Source organism: Cebidichthys violaceus, unplaced genomic scaffold (genome assembly GCF_023349555.1).
Source record: "Cebidichthys violaceus isolate CVI_PGR_0920_01 unplaced genomic scaffold, fCebVio1.0.p SCAF_12, whole genome shotgun sequence".
NCBI classification, from domain to species: Eukaryota; Metazoa; Chordata; class Actinopteri; order Perciformes; family Stichaeidae; genus Cebidichthys; species Cebidichthys violaceus.
The window spans coordinates 2,056,819-2,079,858 of NW_027176285.1; the positions used below are offsets into that span (position 1 = coordinate 2,056,819).

Sequence of the window (23,040 nt, forward strand, 5' to 3'; positions counted from 1 at the left end):
AAACCTCCGGTTCATTCTCTTTCCCATCTCTTGCCGGTGCCTAAACTCTGATTATCTGTTGTTGATGCTGCTCTTAGGTTTCAGCCTCAGTGAGCCTCGTACCACTTCACACTACGTGAACCAGATAAAATCAGACATGTTTGAAAACATCTCGTCGGCCCGCCAGCGCCACAGTCTGCGGTCCCGCGGCCTGTTCACGCCACGGGATAATCTGCCCAGGTTGCTGCGATGGTCAAGTCAGGTGTGGAATTACTGTTAAAATCGTCTGGTGTGAGTTTGGCTCCCGAGCAAAAAAATGGATGTGTTCTGCTGTGTAATAGTCATGCAGAGATTGTGGGGGCTGCAGTCTCTTTCTCCATCTTTTCTCTCTGTTATTTCTCAACATCCAACACTATACGCTCTAAAGCTCAAATGTCTTTACTTTCTCATGTCAGATTCAGATTTTTGTATAATTGATGGGAGAGCTGTGGGCACTAGCAGTAGCCATTTTCTATGCTTTTTAGATCTTTCCTTCAGGACCAATTTCCTATAACAAAATGACCCCTCTAAATGAATATGGGCAAGGCAAAAACAGGATTTAAATGATATTTCTCATTAATTATGTTCAATGTGTTCCATGGTGGAGCAATTAGCAAAGGCTACTTAATTGCCGCAAGCCATTAACGCTGTGAAATTGCATGTTCAGATAGTGTTGGGCGGTGGGATCAGACAGCGAACATGATTTAATTTAATTGCTCCTTTATTGAGGAAATTGCCTGCAGTGTCTTGGGGTTATCAATCAATAAAGACATGTAGGTAAGGGAAATATTTAAAATTGATATTTAAAATCAACTCTAAAGAACAAACTGCATTTTGTTTTAGTTTTTTTTTTTTAATTTATGTTGATTTCCTTTACTTCTCCTCTAATAGTTTTTTATTCTAATTCTAAGTGCCCGGCTGTAAAATGTGCTGAAGTTCACAGCAGGAGATTTGTGCTTTGCGAAGGGATGTGAACATACTAATGAAAACACAAATCTCACACACTCCTACAGCTCCAACAGCACACTGATGGGGGCGATGTCAATGGAGAGCTGTTGCTAGTAAAAGAAAATTAAGAGAAGACGAGTGTAGTAGTAAAATGGACAGCCAGAAAGCAAATGATGCTTTCATGTTGTAAACAATTTCCCTTTGATGTCATTTGGGGAACGTTTACTTTTTGGTTCTTCGGCTTTTAAACTGGACGGAAAGTTTCCTTCACCTTACGTTAAGTGTTTCCACTGGAGGAAATCAAATACACTCACGCGATGATGAAGGGAGAGGAGGTGTGGCTCAACAAGCAGGCAAAAACCCAGCTCCACTGAAAGCAGCCAGCAGCCAATGTGCTTAAGATACAGTCTGTGCAGTGCGGTGGACCGACAGCATCCCATCCTTCGATCACTGCTCCTCGAAATATGTATTAAAGTGGGGGAAGAGATGATTTTTTTTTTTTTTTTTTTTTTGCCACTGCACACTGGAAAAAGAGAGAGGGCTGGTGAAAGAAATTGGCACTCTCACAAACCTGGATGGATTCTGCACAGTTAATTAAGATAAAACGATTCAATTCTAGAGAGATCAAGGCAGCGATTCGGTGTGCACGGCACACAGGGGCAATTCTGATTAGCAGCCAGCCTGCGCGTTCCTCGACATTTTGATGCGAGACAATCTTTCGCATTTTCAATTACACACTTCAACAGCCCTCTAACTACCAAAACCAAGCTCATTTGCATGATTGAAATATAATTATGGTGTGCCAAAAAAAAAACAACACTTCTGTTGTGGTTCCTGTTACAATCCTTTTCACCCCCCCCCCCCTCCTGTTTTCTTAGTGGAATCAATCTCTGGTGACCGGCCCATCAGCAAATGCATCAAGATAAAAGTATAACTGTGATGCCTTTGAGAGCCTTTTTTTTTTTGCATTAGTTTGAGTATAGAGCATAAACTGGATCTGTAACTAACTGGCTCTCCGGAGGCGACTTCCAGCATTTTCTCCCCTTTTTAAAAAAAAAAAAATCGACATATTTATTTACAGATACAGCTGATAACACCTCCATCACAATCAGAATCAGAATCAGAAACCGTTTATTGCCAATGCATGATGTCATGGCGGGTGGTACATAACATTAAACAATCAACACAGTGCTAATAGGAACATATTAAAATTTACAATAGAATATAAAATAAAGTGCACAACAAAGAGAGAAGGGATGTGCAGGGGAGTCACCGGTATGGAAATTGTCCTGGGGATGACAGAGTCAGTGGGGGTCCCGGGCTTTATTGATGAACCCGACTGCCGATGGGAGGAAACTGTTCATGTGTCATGAGGTCTTGGTCCTGATGGACCTCAGCCTCCTCCCAGATGGAAGGGGCACGATCAGTTCATGTCCAGGGTGAGAGGGGTCGGCTACAATCTTTCTCGCTCGCTTCAGGGTCCTTGAAGCGAACGGGTCTTGGAGTGACGGCAGATTATAGTCGATCTCCCTCTCAGCTGAGCGAATGATGCGCTGCAGTCTGAACTGGTCCTCGGCGGTGGCTGCAGCGTACCAGACGGTGACGGAGGAGCAGAGGATGGACTCAACGACGGCGGTGTTGAAGTGCGCCATCATTGTCTTTGGCAGGTTGAATTTCTTCAGCTGCCTCAAGGAGTACATCCTCTGCTCAGCCTTCATGGTGATGGAGCTGATGTTAAGCTCCCACTTGAGGTCCTGGGTTATGATGTAGCCCAGGAAACGGAAGGACTCCACAGCGTCGACGGGGGAGTCACACAGGGTGATGGGGGCAGGTGGGGCTACGTTCTTCCTGAAATCCACAAACATCTCCACCGTCTTCAGAGAGTTGAGCTCTAAGTTGTTCAGACCGCACCAGGTCACCAGAGGGTCAGTCTCCCACCTGTAGGCGGATGTCATCCACAAACTTTGTTTTTTCTTCTTTTATTTTGACAATCCATACCTTTCAAAACCCCTTTTGACAAGTTAGTTTGTATTTGCATAAGAATAACTTTGTCAGAGTTTTGAAGAGTTTTAGCAAAGTTTTACTTCTTGGCAGTTAAACAAGCCCTCAAAATCAAAGTGATGCAAGGCAAAAGTATGAAGTGTTCAGAAAAATACATTTGAGGAACACACACGACATTTTATTCCAGATATTTTTTGGGGAGCCACGCTCAGCTTGAGACCCTGAGTCATCTGTGCCTCTGTGGACAATTGCATCGCCTCAGAATCACACATCACAGCTGTTGGAAGAGGGAGTGTGTGTGTGTGTGTGTGTGTGTGTGTGTGTGTGTGTGTGTGTGTGTGTGTGTGTGTGTGTGAGAGGAAGACATAGGAAGAAAAAGTAAGAAAGAGAAGCTTCTGACATGTAACTATTCTGCATGCCCCACTCATCTCCTCCACTGCTTAGTCAGGAGATTTAATAATAGAACCGATAGAGGCAGACCAGATGGCTGTTCTGACATTGTTACAGTACATATGCGTTGCGGGTCACTGAGCCGCTCCTGGGCATTAGTCTGTTGTCTGCTAGCAGCATGCTGGTCATTTCCCGGCTGCAACACACACTCCTGTAAAGGTGAAGCTTCTCACCTGACACACAGATGGTATTTATCCTCTCAGTCATCAGCAGCTGGGACCACCGCCTCCACCATCAGTCAAGAGGATGCTCAATTTTGGTATTTTAGTGTGTGTGTGTACGTATTACAACGTGCGGGGCAGGCTTTTGTTTTTGTTGTCTTACACTAAAGGTTAGGATGTTAATTGTTTGCACTGAATGAGCAAAATGAGCAGCCAAATGCTGGTCACTGACTCCCCAGCTGGTGACAGCAGTGACCTGTGATTAAAAATGAGTAGCAGGCAGCGGGATCGGCTGCTAGCGTATACGTTACTGCGTGAAGTGAAATAAATGGGCTCGGCTTCGTCCTCCCACGCACTCCGGAGTGAGGTTTGAGAGCAGAGTCAATTGTTTGGAGTACACAAAAGACTCCAGACGGTTTGACTTGCTCATCTCGCATTGTGGATTGACATGGTCCTGTTAGCACAGCCTTGTTTGCTGCTGTTTGTTTTTGTCCGGGAAGCAAAAAAAAAACAAAAAAACAAGGATGATGTCTGGCTACTCTACTTCAGATTTTTCACCTTGCATCAATACTGGTGTGTAACCCACACCACCTGTCAGAGAAGCATCACTTTAAAGTTGTCTAATGGCATACAAAAAAAAAAAGCTGAAATTTCCTATTTTTGGTCTCCTTTAAAAAATACGCTGTCAATTCGTGACAGCGTTCAACTGGATTACCAGAGAAGGATTCACACAAACTTTTGGCTGCTTTAAGTGCTAAGTGCTGACCACAAACATAGGTTAAGCTGGTCTAATGGCCCAGAATCACACACAAAAAAAAAGAATGCAATAACATGCATTTGCTCACCCAAATGAGAGCGGGCTAGAAGGTGACTGAAGCAGCGGTGGGGAAGCTTGTTTCTCACCTGCAGCACATGTACTGTATAAGAAGCAGTGAGTTATGAGCAAATTCTTACAACAAAAAAAATACACCTTCCTCTTAAAATACTGTATGAAGAAGCTGTTATAGCAGTTCAAGTTGTGATAGTAATGTGCTGACTTGTAGTTTGACTGTGTTGCCATCTGTGCAAACTCAACAAGCGACAAGAAGTGCTTCGAACAAGAAGTGGTGGACAATCCCTTCATTAACACAAGAACAGCCTCCATATTCTGACCGGATGCCCTCTGGTGATTCATACTGACCTGACTCAGCAACAGAGCTCAGTGATGCCCAATCACTGGAGCTTGAGTGATTCTACTGTAATAGTCACTGCTTCCTTTTACCCAGAAAAAAAAAAAAGGCAGTTAAATCCTAAAAATAGTGATTTAACAAAGTTATTGTTTCTTCAGATAATGAGCACATTTCTCTTCATATTGTGGACTTGCTACATGGAGCACTTTCAGATGTATTCTTCGTGGCTTTTTGCTCTCGGTGATGTAGTTGTGGGCCGGTGAAGACAGGGCAGAGATCCGGAGGTTACCGGCGAACTCTTCTGGCCGGATTTGAAAATCGATAACGACTTTACTTTAACACTGGACAGGACCATAGCTTTTGTTTTAGGAGTTCACGTGCAGTTTGGTATGCCGGTGACAACCGAAACGCCTCCAAGTACAGAAACAAAACTACACGGTTGATATAATACAGATTTGGCCCTGACATTAAATTATGACAATATAGCTTCAATTCCTATTATCATATCAGAACGATTCAAGTATTACTGTACAAAGTTATTCGTTTTTGCCTCAAATTCCGTGTCCTCAACATACTTTTAAGAGAAATTTGACCGTAAGCAGTATTACTTCTTTTCCATATCATTACAGATTATTTTTTTCCAGATTGTTTTTCCAATTAAGATCCTTTCAACTAACATTTCAGCAGCAAAAACAATATTCATAATTTCCATAGAATCTGTGTTTGAGACAACAAAAGGCAGAGAGAGCGGCGTGTGCGTGTGTGTGTGTGTGTGTGTGTGTGTGTGTGTGTGTGTGTGTGTGTGCGCACATCCTCTGTAGAGGGATGGGAGGGCTAAATAAAGACTAGTTGCAATGCAGAATGTGGACCGGCTCTTCCCTGCTTTACAAGTTGAAACAACACATCCGAGGCGGTGTCACACATGTACGGAGCAGCTGTGTGAGTGGTGCTGGAACCCAGAAGCCTCATCACGGCGTATTCCGGGAGACGGTGCGGTTACTCGGTGACTTCAGGGCTCACTAAGGAATTGTTGCTTGAATGCAGATGGCTGTGTAGCTGGCCTCTAGCTCACGTTTTGCTGTAGGGAAGCAACATAGGATACGGGATCCTGTTTTCGTCAGTTGTTTAGTCATCTTGTATACATATGATCCACTCAGCCTCCAGCTTGTTGGCACAAGAAAGCAACCCTGAGTAATTATGACTGGCTGATGGACGTGTTTCACGAAAAACTAGACTCCAAACATGACGATAACAACAATGATGTAATTTGATCATTGTGTGGTGAGATTTATTTGTAAGTAAGCAAGTTTGATTTGTTCCACTAACTGCTAAGGCACAGAACTTAACCGACCTCTTCAGTGTATTTCACTCACATCTTAAAATGCAAAACAGAAGCCAATAGCGGCTGAGATCTAATGGTCTCATTTGTTTGCATTAATTACACTAATGTCTCAAGATGAATGTGCCAATGTTTCGCCGCTGTGAAATTGCTAAATGCAGCGGTTTGAAAGTTTTTTTTTTGGTTCTATTTAAAGTTTCAATTGTATGCTCGCTGACATCGATGGACCCACACGAGCGCTTTCTTTATCCGTTGTCTCAGGGGTGAGCGGCAATAGACTTCAAATTTAAAAGTCTAGCCTGTGACGGGAAGAAAACACAGAAACAAGCATTTTACACCCAAATTTGAGACGTGAGAGCAATTTGAACGCAAAGCCAGTTTTCCCATCCAGTACGCCCCCTTGGCCGCCATTATTGTGACTGGCCTTTATGTATATCGGCATGTAAATAAATGTGGGCGAGGTGCCTACGACTGAAGACATTTTTTTCATATCAGTGTATTTTGTATGCATATGTCTTGATGTGTGTGTGTGTGTGTGTTCGTATGCACATGTTGCATATAGTCAATCATCAAACGTGTGCAAAAAAAAGCATACAAACTCACATTAATCATGACATGTTTTGTGCGAGCTTTCCTCGTGATAGACTTATTTCCCATTCAATAGCGAGCAGAACCTGCCCGGGGGCATTTTAACATTCCACCCCCACAACATTCCTCAACATTCTTCTTCATTACAATGCCGCAACACCACAAACATGACCTGCACCAATAAAATGTTCCATTAATTTCATCACGGGCCCAGAATAGATTTCCTGCAATCCTTGTGCTGAGGCAGGGATTCGGCACAATGCGATGCACTTCAGCTGGCCTAAATTATCATACAAAAGAAATAAAGACTAAGACTTCTTTCTTTCACCCGGCCCCTCATCAGACACTTGTGCACACACAACACAGCTGCATCAAAGCAAGAAATCAATTTATGTTCTGCTCTGCCTTATTCAGTCACCGCATGCAGTCCCCAAGTTTATGAAGACACACATTATAATTAGTCTACAAAGACTCACTGAATATTCAGTGGTCCAGATCCACTGTCTCATTTTACCACAATGTGCAGTGAAAATAGATAACACAAGTTTGGGGACTGATTTTTGATTAGCTGAGCCGAACACTGTGCAGCACAAAAATAGATTAGTATACATAATGAAAATGGATTCATTTCTCTTTCCTGCTCTGCTTTGAAGGATGAGGCAGCTCAATGTATAGCATCCCGAATAATATATAATTAGCTTGTTTGAAGATAATGCTATATTTACTAGGATAATAGTTTTGGCCACATTAAACCCATTTCGCAGTGCAGTAAAAATGAACCGTCTCCTGCCTTTTCTCCTCTAACGCCATTATCGGCGCATCGTTTATCTTTTGTGTGTGTTATTTAACGCTGAAAGGAAGAAAGAGGCGGCCTTTGCATCGGCTTGGAGAGGATCTCTCCGTGGCATCGCAACGGCACAGAGCGCGACACGCACTCCTGCTCCTCTCTCAGCGGCCGCTCGTCAGTGTCACGCCGCCAACAGACTGTGTGCCCTTCACTTCAGTCCCAGCTCCCAGTTATGGGAAGGTGCGCTGGGATTACGTGCAGCATGCTCTGCACGGCGCGGGAGCTTACAGTCCACGCCACAAGACTGATTCCCATTGAGAAACCTGTAATGCCACACCTGCAGTGCCAGATAAGCCCTCAATCCTCCCTTTTATTCTAAAGCTATTATTCTCCTGTGTAATATCTCATCAGCACAAAACAAAAGAGGGGGAAAAAAAATCATTATGAAAGAAAAGGTGCGAGCAAATGGAAAAACGACGTAAATGTATGATGTTAATATTCATGCACATACCTTATCCCTGCATGTGTTGCACGCCGTATGCACTGCAGGGTGTGCGGTGGCTTATTCACCCTAAATGTTGCACGGGGAGACTTAATCGGCATACCACAACGCTCACGTCACAATCAACAGGCTGATCATTCCTCTGACAGCTGGAAAGATAAAGTGTTCTTTTTCTATAAAATTGCAGTCGGGGGTGGTGTGATGGTGCAGAGGTAATTTGACAGCAGGAAAAACGGGGGTTTGTGATTGATGGCTACCTCTCTCATTTTTCTCCCCTCACGATTAGATCCACTGCTTTCGTTAAGCAAGCTAACCTAAAACAGTCATTCATACTGCAGATCTACTCGTGGACAGCCCAGCTCAAACCCTGAAGCAAAACAACTTAAACAATTAGAAATTGTGATGCAATGACTACAGCTCTGGATGGAAAAGTAAAGGTTCATGTTGAAATTTAGGAATAACATATGAAAATAAAAAATGAAAGCCTGACCGCGGACAGGAAGAGCGAAAGTGTCCCAACTGACATTTGGCGCGCTGACTCTTCACAGCCGACTCGGTGCAAAAACACCGACAGTATCTACAAAGGCTGGCCTTTGATCCGCTCTCTGACCGACTTCGTTAACAAGCTCGACCCATTACAAAACCATGAGAGTATTTAATATAGCAAAGTGAACCATGAATTTAAAAGCAGCGTGGTGCCATTTCCCAGCTTTGATGAGCAGACACGACTTTGTGGGCGCGCAGTGCTGCGGCGGTGGAAAAGCTGGCCAGGAAATGTCAGGTCATCAGAATCCTGTGATTGCAGTGCTCGCGTTGAGTGGGTTCAGAGGGGACGGAGCACAAAAACATCTCTAAATGTAAATCCAATCTAATGAGCTCACCATGGCATAATTTAATCAAATCTACATATGAAAGAACCTCTGCCCTGTACATCGGGGTGGAAGTGGTAGTAATTAGCTTTACAGATTGAAGGTATATCCTGGCTTGTGACCAAATCCAACCCAAAGAATGGCAAGGTAAACATTTGCAGTGCGTATACTCAAAATGCACTGTGGACAAATCGAACAGAGCAAACGTGTTTTGGAGATGAGTAGACAAATGAATATACTACAGGAAAGCAAAGTGTTTGACACAAGAGCTCAATGTACTTGCAGTTTTTGAATAGCGTGTTTCCTCTGTATGATGCAGACTATTCTGTACATTCAACTTTTACACCAGTCTCAATGTAGATTGAGGCGTTAAAGGATTTGCAAATGTTTGCTCTCTCACTGTTCTCCAGGATGTTTGAACTCTTAAGCAGTGATTCGCAATGTGCGCGTATACTGATACCATTATATATATATATATATATATATATATAAGTGATGAACTTTTAGCTGATTCATCAATTAATAGGCGTTAGGAAGAAAGTCACTATAGTGGTTCTGTGAGGTTGCACTAAGGCACATTGGTGCTTTGAACTAAATGCTAACGGTAGGGAATCAGCAAAATCATCACAATACTTCATCTGGGAACCGTAAATGTCATGACATTTGCGCTTGAGATATTGTGCTTGATATGTAAGCATTTTGACCCGCCGGCTGGCAGTCCACTGGACTGACAGACAGACTGATGGACAGACATTGCCGTACCTAGAACAATGCAGTTAATCTGAAAACAAACCATCAGGTTCTTACAATCTAGATTTTGCTGCTTTTCCTTTTTATATCATTGTGAAATAAATGATTTTAAGGCTTTCGGTCTGTTGGCCAGACAAAACAAGTACTTGTGTGGCGTCAGCTTGGGCTCTGGGAGCTTGTGATGAGCAATTTCTGACATCTAAAAGGTAAGTTAATTGATTGATAATTAATTACAATCACCCACTACAGCCCTACTTGATAGCGTTTAACAATCCTGCCACTTTTAATAACCTCGACTACAATGTGCCCTATGCTGTGTTTATCTGACTTTGAGTCAGAGATATCTGTCTTTTCTAACAGACTGTTGTTGTTTGCACATTTGCTGTTGCAGATAACTGAGTAGGACAGACAGTCACTGCATCGATAAAAAGCTACCTGATCCTGCACCCTGCATGCGAGATGTAGAACAAAGATTGGAATTCAATACAAGGGTAAACATGCAGCATACTGTACTGTTGCTTCTTGTTTACTGCACATCAATACAATGCTGGATTTCTCAACATTTTCTGGCTCCTGGAACTAGATTTGTTTTGGTTTAAAGAAATCTCATGACTTGAGCAATTAGACAAATGGCAAGTTGTCAAGTGAATTGGAGCTTGGCATATTTCTTTTGCATTATCTTCTATTGAAATAAAAACATGGTGGGAGCTCCACAGAGGCTACATAGAGATGATGATATATCCCCAGCCTATTTTTATACAGAATTATTTAAAGCGAAGAATCCACAACAGTCTTTGAATCTCCCACAAGGGGATGAGATGCTAAAGAAAATGAAAGTGCTGATAGAAATCACACCTCAGGCTGGGAGTGTTAAGACATGAGCGGACCACGTCAGTCCAGCTGTCCACCTCATCAGTTACCTGAAATAAAAGCGCCGTGTGTCCCTCAATGCCTAATTTGGAAAGTGAGGGGCTTGTGTCCTCACTGTATTCATGGTGAGATTACACACACACACACACACACACACACACTGGCTCAGAGAGGCCCAATTACCTGCTGGGAAATGCTGGCACTCAACAGGCCCCAGACCGGTAGCAAGAGCCCACAGAAGGCTCACTCCCTCAGCTTCAAGCCCACAGCGAAACAAAGGGGATTTCATGATTCTGTTTAAATCCTTGGGCTTTGGATATATTTCGGCTCCCCCCCCCCCCCCCCCCCCCGCCCCCCCTCCCCCCCTCCCTATATGGACCTTTTAAAAACTGATTTATCCTCTATTACTGAGGCACTGGGCCCAGATCTGGCCCTGGGCATGCTCAGAGCAGCACACCATATTGCTCATGAGGGAAACAGGGACAGGATGACTAAATAAGAGATATTGTAAAAATCACTCTTATAGCTTTGGATAAGGCGCAGGCACCTTGCTAAGCGCAGATTGAAGCGCTCAAAATACACGTTGTGGCCTGAAAGTGATCAGATATTTAGAGTAATCTGGTCAACCACTTTGCCTTCAAAGCCTTCCCATTTCCTGTGTGTTGACAAATGCTGGAACCGTGTTCAGATGAGTCAAAAGCCTCAAAGATTGAGGCAGAGATTTGGTTCTCTTTACATATAACTTGGTATCCCTTCACTGGAGGCACATAGGGAAGGACAATCAGCTCTGCCCCCTTCACTTCTTTTCTGTTGGTCGAGTCACAGCAACCAGGCTGAGCAGGCAGTTGATTGGCAGTTTCTCCTCTATTCAGATTTATTCTGGTAAGAATGAATGTTTGTTGGTCTTGTAACCCGCGGTAATTACATTCTAAGAAGTAAAGACCACGGGTGGCGGGAGACAACAAATGAATGAATGCATGGAGACGGAGCTGTGGAGGCAAAGTGGAAATGTGGAGAAAAGATCTTTAATAATCTTTAGGAATAATTTGACATTTTGCAACATTTTTTTTTTCTTGCCTAGAGATGGATGAGAGTGACGTTGATCTTCTCATTCAATTCATGCAAGAAAGTGAATAATCATATTAATCCGTCTGACATTAAACTTATTGGAAGGAAATGATTATATGAACTATTCTTTTCTTTTTTTTCTGGTAATATTCAAGGGTTCCTAGATAGTTTACCGTTTTGACGAAAAGCTGCTGGCAAAGACATTCGCTCTTAATCTTTCTCTTAGATTTGCCAATGATATTTTTCTATTTGTATATCTAGCTGTGCTCTTTGATGGAAGAGACTAACACAGATGAGGAAAAAGAGATAAAAACAGTAAATGAAGAGGGAAAACAAGAAGTGTAGCTGAAAGGGGGGGGGGGGGGGGGGAACTAAGACGGAGATGTGAAGGTGAGGGGGAGGAGGAGGAAGCAGGGGAAAGACGAGCAGGATGAGCGAGGGACAATATGAGCGGAGTACAATGTAGAAAGAACGCATTGGGAACCTGAGACTTTGTACGTCAATACGCACACATCTACAAAGCCCGACACAAACACACACACACACACACACACACACACACACACACACACGGCGTTCAATTGTTGATGCTCAAAAGCATATTTTTCTCATTTTGTAATGACATCTGTTCCGCTGCTCCACAGATTTCAATTTTGCGACCTAATAGGGCCTACCGACTGGCCATCAGCACATTTAATGTGAACTAGAAATTGACCAATAACAGTTTTATTAAGGTTGCTTACAATTTTTTTGTGCTCAGGTCTGGCCCGAAGCCCACGGATCGATCAATATCTGGGTCTCATTCTCCTGGCCAGTGTTTTAGCCGAACAACTAAGCCGTGCATACGTACAGCCGCTGAAAGGCAATCGGGTCTGTGCTTGACCCTATAGCTTGTTCCTACACAGAGCTATATACTGTCAGAATGTCTTTGAAGCAGCTGTGTACTGTGCAGAGTTGGCACATCGACATGCAAACTGGCAGCTCTTTAGTCGGTGTATCAGGAGTTACATGCACAACTGCACATTTCTGATAATCTGAAGCACATAGAGCACAATTATTACGTTTGAAAAGTGCTGAGGCTATTCAAATCTATTTATCACCATGGTTGAAGTGTTCAGCCTCACTTGGCTTCCTGCGTCAAAGTTTTAACACCTATGTGGATATAGGTTTTGGAAGATGGAAGTCTTATTGCTAATACATTTTTTTTATTGGCTGGAGCTCTCAGCAATGTTTACCTCTCTTGAGGCAGCGTTGCCGAAAATTGGTAAGGGAATTGAGTCTTGGTTTGGGAACCACATTCCTAAAGGTGTGGAATAGTTTCCCGTCGGGTTTCAATTCTGAAATGTCTATCAACTTTGAAATTATAATTCACCCATGTGGAGTTTTTTTTTTCCAATTCCAATTGTATGAGCGCACATACTTGGCCAATAAAGGTGATTCTGATTCTGCCAGTGTGCCGCACATCAGCTTCATTATCTCCGCCGGGCGTGAGCCTGAGTAGAGGTGGTGTTGTTCGGTCGCGTGTGTGTGACTGTGTGAGCACGCCCGTCCGTGACTGAGTGAATGTGCACCTCTGCGTCTATCCGCGGCTCGTCTCGCATTCTGATGCAGCAGACTGCACAGCATTGTGGGTGACCAGTTGTGCCTGCATGCTCAAAGATCTGCGGGGTGTGGTGACTCACGCTTTCTCAGAGCACCTTTTATCACCTGTTTTATACCCGCTAGTAATAACACAGCTGAGTGCATCTATGAAAAAAAACCTCTCTTGTTTTTGAGTTCGAATAAAGTCAAACAGCACTGGTTGTATTCCTCAATCATACAATACAGCAGCGGTCGTTGCAGACCAATCTGTCGGAGCTCTGCACTCTACTGAGTGCACCTTTCTTGTTTCAACTGTTATCTATCATGTTCGCACAAAGAAAAACAACCCTTGGGGCGATGGCGTCCTGCTCTGACCCGGCCAGATAACGGCACTACCAGAAGAACTCTCCCATCTTCACTGTCATCATCAATACCTCGCTTCCTGCGGCATTCACCCACAAAAGTGACACAGAATGACGGAATTCTCTTCAGTAATACGGGGAAAGAAAAATGTAATTGGCTTCCTCAGACAACTTATTGCAAAAACTTCCCCACCACTCTTCTGTAAAGTGAGGCAGTGCAAGGCCAATCTCAGCAGGGGGTTGAAGCCCAGATGACAGACTTGTAATAAAAAGAGAGCACGTACTGTACCTCCACTGTCTTCTGGGACCGAAGCTGGTGAAGCGAGATATGTGATCTCTCTCTGTCAATCTTTCATACAGGCAGTGACAAAAAAAAAAAAAAAAAAATGCTGTTAACGTTCCTTCTACGCTCTGATTGCTGTAGGTTCTTTATCATTTCCTTCTGATTTGCTGGGACTGCGCAGAGTGTTCCGTTAGTTATGCTAATTGTCTCCAGACCTCCCGAAGAGTGCGATCCCTTCCCAGTTGGATGGCTGTGAAGTTGTTTGCCCAAGCAGATGATATGTGTGTGTGTGTGTGTGTGTGTGTTTACAGTGCGCAGCTACAATGTGTTACAGAAGCTTTAGTGATGCTGCACACGGGCGTTTGTGTGTAATTATGTGTGTCGCGGTGCATCAGCACGGATCTTCAAGCGCCAGCCACGGTTGGGTGCATTGTATTCCCAATTCTCCAAACACTGAGTGAAGAAGGAGAGCAGGCCGATGTTTCATCTTAATGCTGTCATATATCGATTATTCTTCTGCTCACTCTTTCCATCTTTGATCCTATTAGTAAAGCCAAACCTGTGGAAGAAGAATCTCTTTTTGCATTTCTTTGTCCCCAGTGGATTACATCCTGTGGATTTCAGAGAAAGCAAATGACCATGTCCTGTGACTGAGGAAATAGTTAAGGAGTGAAATCCCCTCATTTGTCACGCTGTCTAAAGCCCACGCCTTTCTGAATGCTCAGGTTTAACTCAATGTATGCCTCAGTGTTTTCATTTGAGCTGAGCAACCCCAGACCTGCGACTACACTCCACACAGCCATGTCCACCATTACGCTCCTGCAAAGAGAGAAGTGCTGCACCGTCCTTGTACAGTACAATCAGCGTGCAAGATCAAAGCCGTGTCCTGTCAATCACTTAGGTTGCACAGCTAATGACATCAGCTAATGCCATTAGCTAACTAAGGGGGGGGGGGGGGAGGGGGGACATCACCATCCATTTCACTTACTCACCAAGCCTGACGCTGTTTATGACAGTCTCTGCTGATGAAACAGACACATCTTTCCCACAGTATTATACCTTCAAAGAAACAACAAAGGCCGCCTTCTGTTTGTATCAAATTAAATAAAATGAAATGAGTATTTCTCCACAAATCATAAGGTCTGCCAGGTGGATGAAAAGGGTGTATCAGCAGGGGGGCAAGATTTGCCTGAAATCCACTGAATCAATTAAAATTTGTTCAATGCCAAAAAGGGCCTTTAGTGTCAGCGGCTCCACGAAGAGCTGCTTATCTGGGTCACCCAGGCATAGCTCATATACAGTATGTGTTTGAAATAAACTTTATTTTTTCTGATGAACATTTCACTTTGGATTTAAGGCTGATGCAATAAACAACTGAAAAAAAATATTCCTGATATCAAATCAAATACTGAGCTTTTCTCCCTCTACTGTAGGTCCACAGTTGCCATGGTAAGGTTCATTACATGAGCCTCCAGCTGTCAGGGGAGAAAGCATTTCAACCCAAATGATTTCTCGATTACTTTTTTTCTATCAACATAACGTGCAAATGTTGTTAATGAATTTGCCAAGTCAAAAAATGCTCCTAATATTCTTTTTAAGGTTATGCTTAACTCACACAGAGCAGAAAGATCGTGGTCCTTGAAGTATCACATATCACCTATTTACTTTAATATTTAATCAACATTTAATCAATTTAATCAAAACCACAATTTCCCCCGAACCAAACCACACTCAGGGCTGAGAACCCCGGTCTCTGGTGGTGTGTAAGTCCTGCACTTTGTTGCTTCCTGTACCTCAGGAAGTTGCCCGTAAACATAATTCAGAAAGCAAAACATTACACAAAACTGAAGTTAAGACAATCAGCTATTGCTGCTAGGCAAATGTGCGGAAATTAAAGTTTAACCTTCAAGGAGGAATGACTGCTGCTGAGCTCTCGTGACTGTAACCAATCATGTCTCACCATGAGGTCCGTCTGAAAGAGGTCTGCAGGGACAACAAGCCCCAGTGCAAGTAGTCTAGACTTGTAGACCCTCAGAGGAAAAAAGAATCCACTCTCATAGATTAATAGCTGTATCACAGCTGGTAGGGAAATGCTAATCTGTAATTACAGTAACTGTAGACTGGAAAATACATATTGGGATATCTCTCCTTGGTATACTTTCATTGTTTTCCTCAATAAAAACATACTATTTGCCAAATTGTAGTTCAGTGGCTGGTTAAGAGTCAGTGCCGATTTATTTTAAAGCCGCGCTAATCAATCAATATTCTTATATCGACATTGGATCACATGACTGTAGGCAAAGGTGTGAAAAACAGACAATTATCACACAAATATGTACCTCTTAGTACTAAAAAAGCTTTTTTATGCTCTTTTTACACGCTGTTTGGGTTTTCTGGTCCGCAATGTCCGACTCCTCAATCTCAAATTCTGCAGGCGTTTTGTTTTCTTAGAAGAATAAACTCTGAGAAACCGACTCTATGAGAAAAAAACTCACATATTTCTCTCGTGGAGTTGGTGGAGGCCAAAACGGCTAAAGGGAGAGTAAATATTGGATTTACAGGTGGACTGGTAAATGACTCCAAATGAATGCTGATATTGCTCTGTATGTGTATTCAGGCGGTTACTTCCAAACACGTGGTTTCTACAACGTGTCCAAGCAGCCCATGTAAGTAACAATACTTAAGGTTAGTCAGTGTTGAAGTAGCCTCAATATGATTTGTAAAATTGTCCAATAGACGTATCAAGTACATTAAAGATACAACAAACAGCAGCAGGCTATACTACAGCTCAATAAAGCTGCTTCCATACTAACCCGGCTGTCACGTCTCTTAGAACTAGTGGCTCAGTTAAATGGTTTCAGTGGAATTCAGTTGGCTTCATTACAGACCCCAGCTTTTGTTTAAGCATACAGAAATGTGTGGCTTCCACTACAGATTTTACTCACCAGTGTTCTTTACGTGACCTTTCACTTCATGACTTTTCTCTGTGTGTTATGACCCATATAATATGACATATGGCTCCCTGGTGCAGCGTTTCCCTCTGCTGCTCTCTGGAGCCTTGTGTAAAATACAGAGTCATACGGGCCAAGCCAGTCTTCATCTATCATATTATAAAACAGCATTTCATTCAGTGACGGTACATTTTTTTTTTTGCACTGGATTTGGCAAATTATTATTAAATGTGTATTTATCTATAGGGCTTTTGCTTTACAGACAAAATGTGTTCTTTTCAGTGTGATAAACTTTGACTTTCCCTCCGGAAAGTCAAACGCTTTCTTCTGCTGCGGGAAAGACCCACGACGTTCAAGAGACAGACTCAATTTTAGCTTTCCGGTCGAGGCCTCCAGTGAGAAGTATCCTAGTTCTCGTTTTATGGTAATGAACATTACAGCTCATAGAAAATCCTTTTGAACCATTTAAGGAGAACCAAGAGTGAATAAAAAAGAAGAGAGAGGGGGGGGGATGATTTTCATATGGGTTTCCTACAAAGTCAGCTTATTCTGTTGGCCTCTTCTTTATCTTGAAGCAGAATTGTGTACCAGCTCTTCCTCCTCCTACAGTGAAAACCAGGAGATGCTCAAAGCCAACGAGCAATAAGCCACGAGACTTTTGCTCTCCAGGTGGTAAAAGCCATTTTGGATTTAACAGCCTTAATGTGTGTACACTGTGTGTGCTTCGTCTCACCTAACATTGACATGAGATAATCTGTTTCAAGTCTTCCTTTTTTTTTTTTTTGTTGCCCGTTTCATCAGCAGACTGTTAAACACTTAGGTAGGTAGAACACACCGCAGAATGACCCTCAGTCGTGTTAAATCCACTGCAGCCTCTGAACGTGAACAGATGCCGGTCACAGCAGCTCTGGTAATTCAAAAAATAATAGCTTTTTGAATAATAGGTCTGACCTGTTCCCACTTTGAATGCATACATAATAAATATACATACAGACAGACAGACAGATGCAGATACACACATCCAAACACACGTGAATTTGTAGATACACACATACATACATGCATTCAACACGTTTTAATTAGGACCGAGGAACAGATACAAGTCCTTGATCAGTGAAGACTGGTAGAATAGCGACAACTTTGCTATATATATATATATATATATATGCAGGGACAGGCCATGCAAGGCCAACTGTGTAGTTAGTCCAATTTTGTCCATTCTGTGTTTTACTAGAAGCCGATTGAAGAATTGGGGTGATGTGTAATCTCTATTCAAGGGACAGTGAGTACGTTTTAGTTGCATCTAGTGGTTTTTGGTAGGTTGCAACCAACTAAATACCCCTTAGCTCACCAGATATGACTGTTCCACTGTTTATAATACAGATTGTGTCTGTCTTACAGTAACACAAACCTGTGGCCAAATGGCCACCTAAACAGAAAAAAATGGCTCGTTACATTTGCTATGCATTCTTTGTGATCTGCTTCTTCCCCATACTTAATGTATAATAGCTGAAGTCTGACTATTCAACAGTGTGGCGTTGCTCCAGTTTCTTCTTCATTGAATATTATAACATTGAATAGCCCAACCCAGCATCCTAGGAATTACTTTCACATTAGACCTTGTGAAGTTGTAGTGTGTTTTGTTTATATTATAAAGAGGCAGAACGTGAGGGTGTGAAGGTCGGGGTGCTGGATAAGCGTGTTGCATGTTTGACTTTCATGCAAAAAGAAGTCTGATTGTATGGAAATCTATGAGAAAATGACCCTACAACTTTATGATCTCAATCGCTAGTTTCAAGTTTTCTTCAATACAGCATGCATGATGTTCATTTAGTAAATGATGGTCCCATAATACGGTCATTTTCTCTTGCAGAACACAGGATTTGCTGTTCTACCGCAATAGAATCCAAACTTGCTCTTTAAAACACCAAAGTCACACAACACAGCTTCAGTTCCCCGGCATGGTAAAGTAGTGAAAATATTCTAAATATAGAGCCGGCCTACACTTAAACTGATATTGACTGATTTGTTTCAGGTGGCAAAACTATGTTCCGCTGCTGCACCTGTCCACAGCAATGCATTGCTTTGCTTCTGCGCTGGCACTCCTGTCTTTTTCTCCAAACTGGGGGGGCATGCTGATCCTACTGACTTAGGATAAGTAACTCATACGACCCCACTTCGATGAATCCAAACCATCCATTCAATCATTTCATTTAACAATTTGGCAGTTTTCTTTCCCCCTAACCTCACCCATACATAATTGCCATGCACTTTGGAAAGCAGCATGAGAAAATTCTTGGCATTGCACGTTAACAACCTATCGTACAATAACAGCGTTCAACGGGGCTTGATAAATAGTGATTATATTACCACCCTGGGCTACCTACAGCAGTCATTCTCTGGTGTTTGGCTCGTAGCAGCAAACACAGCAAAACAGGTAGTGGTGATCAGACATTTGAAATTACCAGCGGTGCCTCGAGTGCTAATGTTAATTTGGTTAGGGTTCAATGTGTCTTAGGCGAGAGAGAGAGAGAGAGAGACAGAGAGAGAGAGAGAGAGAGAGAGAGAGAGAGAGAGAGAGAGAGAGAGAGAGAGAGATAGAGAGAGAGGGAGATAGAGAGAGAGAGAGAGAGAGAGAGGGAGATAGATAGAGAGAGAGAGAGAGAGAGAGAGAGAGGGAGATAGATAGAGAGAGAGAGAGAGAGAGAGAGAGAGAGAGAGAGAGATATTATTAAATTAAGGCTAAAGGCTTTTGGTTTTGTAACTTTTCAACTTTACAACCCAATCCACTGTGGCTGGGCCCACACACATATACAAAAGAGCAACGCTCTGAGTGAGAATCCTCCCACTCTTGTTAAGCACAGCGCCCTTTATCCTCAAACACTTGTGAACAGGTGATGAAAACTACACAGTATGCAGACAATGGTCGGTACGGTAGGTGTGGTATTAATAACGTCGTAAAGTTGTTTCTGCAATTTTTACGTGTTAGTTTCAATGTTAAGTGTGAGCGAGGCCATTTTTCACCCCTGAAACTTTTTCTATATGACTAAGAGATGACAATCCTCCAAATCTGTCATGTTTCTTTTTTTTTTTTTTAAAAAAAAGCTCCATCACATCCTATAGCATGCCAGGCTATATGAAGTACTTCCAAATGTCCTGATGGCCAGTTTGACAGTATGTGAGTGTATGTAGGCATCCTTCTCAGTATGTGCCTGTCAGTACGCGTGTCTTAAAGAGACAACCTAGAACCTCTCGGTGAAAGCAATCAGATGGCTGGAGAGTTATAATATCCTCTGAGACTCTGCACACCAGGGGGTTTGACTGACAGGATGGAATCTGCTTTTTTTTTTCTTCCCCCCCTTCCTCTCCACTTTCACCTGCAGAGATTAAGTGGCTGACTAGAACCAGCGTAATACGGATGAATCTTCAGCCAACCTTTATGTTTGTGGAGTGGCTTTCAACTAGTGAAAAGAGCCACTCGCCTGATTTATTTTTTTTCCCCAATACATATTTTGAGGAATATTGCAATTAACTAATTAGAACACTGATAACTCAGACTCACGTCTCTCTCTGTCAAATCTACAGACATGAGAGTTTAGCATAGCTGAGCTCAAAGACTGGAAACGGTAGGAAACTGCTAGCTTGTCTCCGTCCAAAGGTTAATACACATTATAAGCTAAACGAAAGCTCACTGATTAAGACGTTGTATCTTGTTTTGTTTAATCCGTACAAAAACAGAAGTGTAATAACAGAAGTTCACCCTTTTTATGGGGGATTATAGGCGGAACTATTTCTTGGCCGGGTGCCGTGTGTCATGTCGTCACCGTGAGGTTTTCAGGATAAAGGTGAAGAATCTTGTACGCCGCTGGTTATTATAGAGGAACTGTACGTTTATTGAAGCACAGTTTTTGGCTTCTTTACCTACTTCTGCAAATATGTCACTTATTTGTTCAGCCATCTACAGCACTTATTATAAGTGCTTTCAGTCCATCAAATAATCTGACTGCTCTTGTTGCTAATGGACCCAGGTTTAGAGAGGCTGCTGCATCCCAAGATTACCGCATTGAAATTTAAAAATGAAATGTGACCATAATGGAAGGATGAACAAAACTACACAAATTAAATAAGTAAATGTCCTATAAATACACACTGTACAGTATTTCTCCATCATCTGACAGAGATATCTGTCTTCTGGTAGTGACAGCTGAGTGAGAAAGAGTCTTTTTTTACATACGCCTTGTGATTGGCAGGTAAGCAGCGAGGATGAAAACATGATTTTTCCTACATATTCATTATTTTTTTGATCAAGCCCACACATCTTACAAAAGCACACATAACACCCAAACATCCACACTCTCACAGGCAAATATATATGCACCGGCACACCCAAAAACATGCAGATGCACACACTCACACACACACATATAGATACAGAGATTTCACCCACACACAAGTTGTTGTTTTGTTTTTTTACAAGTGCAGAACTGCTTAAACTTAGTGGAAAGATGCACTCCTCTCTTTCTGGGCTGTGTCTGCTCTGCAGCCTGTTGTTATTCCTGGTGCTCTGCAGTGCCATACTCTCACACACCGCATCCCATTTAAGTGCTGCTACAGCCCCCAAACTACAACACCCAAACCCACAACACACACTCCCACAGGCAACTGTCACAGTTCATTCATGTTAATATCACAAGTCATTTTGTATTCTGCCACAGCAGCTTACAGCTAATTATGTTTCTCATAAATCATAGATGTCCTCTTGGCAGAAAGGAAATCATTTGCATTTCATTAAATGTTCCAAACTGAATAAAAACCACTCCATGAAGGTTGATGCATTTTACAGTGGCTCGTATTACGTGACGATTACCTATCATTTCCATAATTCGTGTTGCAGCTGTATGAACACAAGTGCTCATTGGCATAAGCTTCGGTTGTCTCTGGGGGTCTTACCTGTGCACAGGAGAAACGCGGTAAGTCCCACGCAGCGGAGCGGCCCCATGTCTCGCCGTGGACTCATGTCTATTCGAGGGAGGGTGGAAGGGGGATAACTCCCTCAGCAGAAAGCCGCAGAACTTTGCACGCAATTTATCCTCTTTGAGCAGTTCTCCATTTAGAACAAATCAGCTGTATTCCGTGCGACGCCACCTGCCATCACAGACACGAACGCGCGGTCAGTAGCGTCCCCTGAAAACACAGTGATAGCCCACATTTGTCGAATAAACTCCCAACATTCACATGGCACACATAACGCATGGACTGATCTCATTCTCCGCGGTATAAGTTGATTTGACTGTTTGTTTTTCTCTGAAGATGAAACAGGTGCCCCCGGGGTGCGTCTGTCACCAAGCGCACCCTACAGCACCCATGTGTAATATTTGACAAATTGCGTGCTGAGCGTGTCGTGGATTCCCTTTACAGCTCTCTGTCTGTGAGCTTTGCACACTTGTAAAACAACCACTAGGCTACAAAAAAGCAACGTAAACATCATTGAATAGAAATAAGAATAAGTCTGAGAAATTGATGCAGTGTTGTTTTTTTTTTTTTTTTCCTTCTCTTTGCTTCTTACCATATTTCTCTTATTATACAGGATACGGCGCCGCGGTCTCATCCAATACTGACATCAAAATACAACCGTCTCCTCTTTTCAGGCTGGACTCATTTCTTCAACGAGCCTACGAGAAAGAAAAAAGTCCTCAACAATCTCTGCTTTTCAAAGAGGTCTCATGACAGGCGCAGCGATCTGGGTTTTCTTCTTCTTTTTCATAGAGTGATGGATTCACCGCGATACAAATCACCCGGCAAGTTGCGCGTGAACACATGCGATATCTGATAAATTAGTCCTCCAACTTTCCACGCGATGGAGAAGCGCGGTGGTGGTGGTGGTGGTGGTGGCGTGCAGGTGAGCTGGATCAGGAGCCGTAGCCGCTCTGCACCCTGTGGCTGTGGACTCAAAGAGAGCTGGTGCAGAAACGGGGGGGGGGGGGGGGTATGGGGACGCGCACTCCGGGCTGGATTGGCAAATTAGAGGGTTTGAAGGCGTCACGTCAGCAAGTATTATGCCATTCAATTCCCGCCTCGCATCACATGGGAATTGCGTTTTTATGTAGTTTTCGAACCGTTGTGGGAAGGTTGGTGGCAAATTAGAAAGGTGCACCTCATGTTTTTTTGATTAGCTATATATTTAATGTTGAATGGTCAAAATGAGCATGAGACTGGGAGAGGTAGACAATAATCACAGTTTAAACAATATGAAACAAACACTTCATCAGGTGTGTTTATTTCATACGGTGTGAAGGCGAGACTATTTGAACACTGTTTTTAAATCATCAAATAATAAGGAGAG

At 42.9% G+C, this 23,040-nt stretch overlaps 1 protein-coding gene across 1 annotated transcript in view; it reads right to left on the reverse strand.

The window, feature by feature from the left end:
* Positions 1–21,977, reverse strand: part of LOC137868879 (transmembrane protein 132C-like) — a 122,761-nt gene extending 100,784 nt beyond the window's left edge. The window contains 1 exon segment of the mRNA XM_068705884.1: positions 21,648–21,977. Within this exon segment, the coding sequence (XP_068561985.1) occupies positions 21,648–21,714 (67 nt within the window). The 5' untranslated portion in view covers positions 21,715–21,977.
* Positions 21,978–23,040: the final 1,063 nt, after the last annotated feature.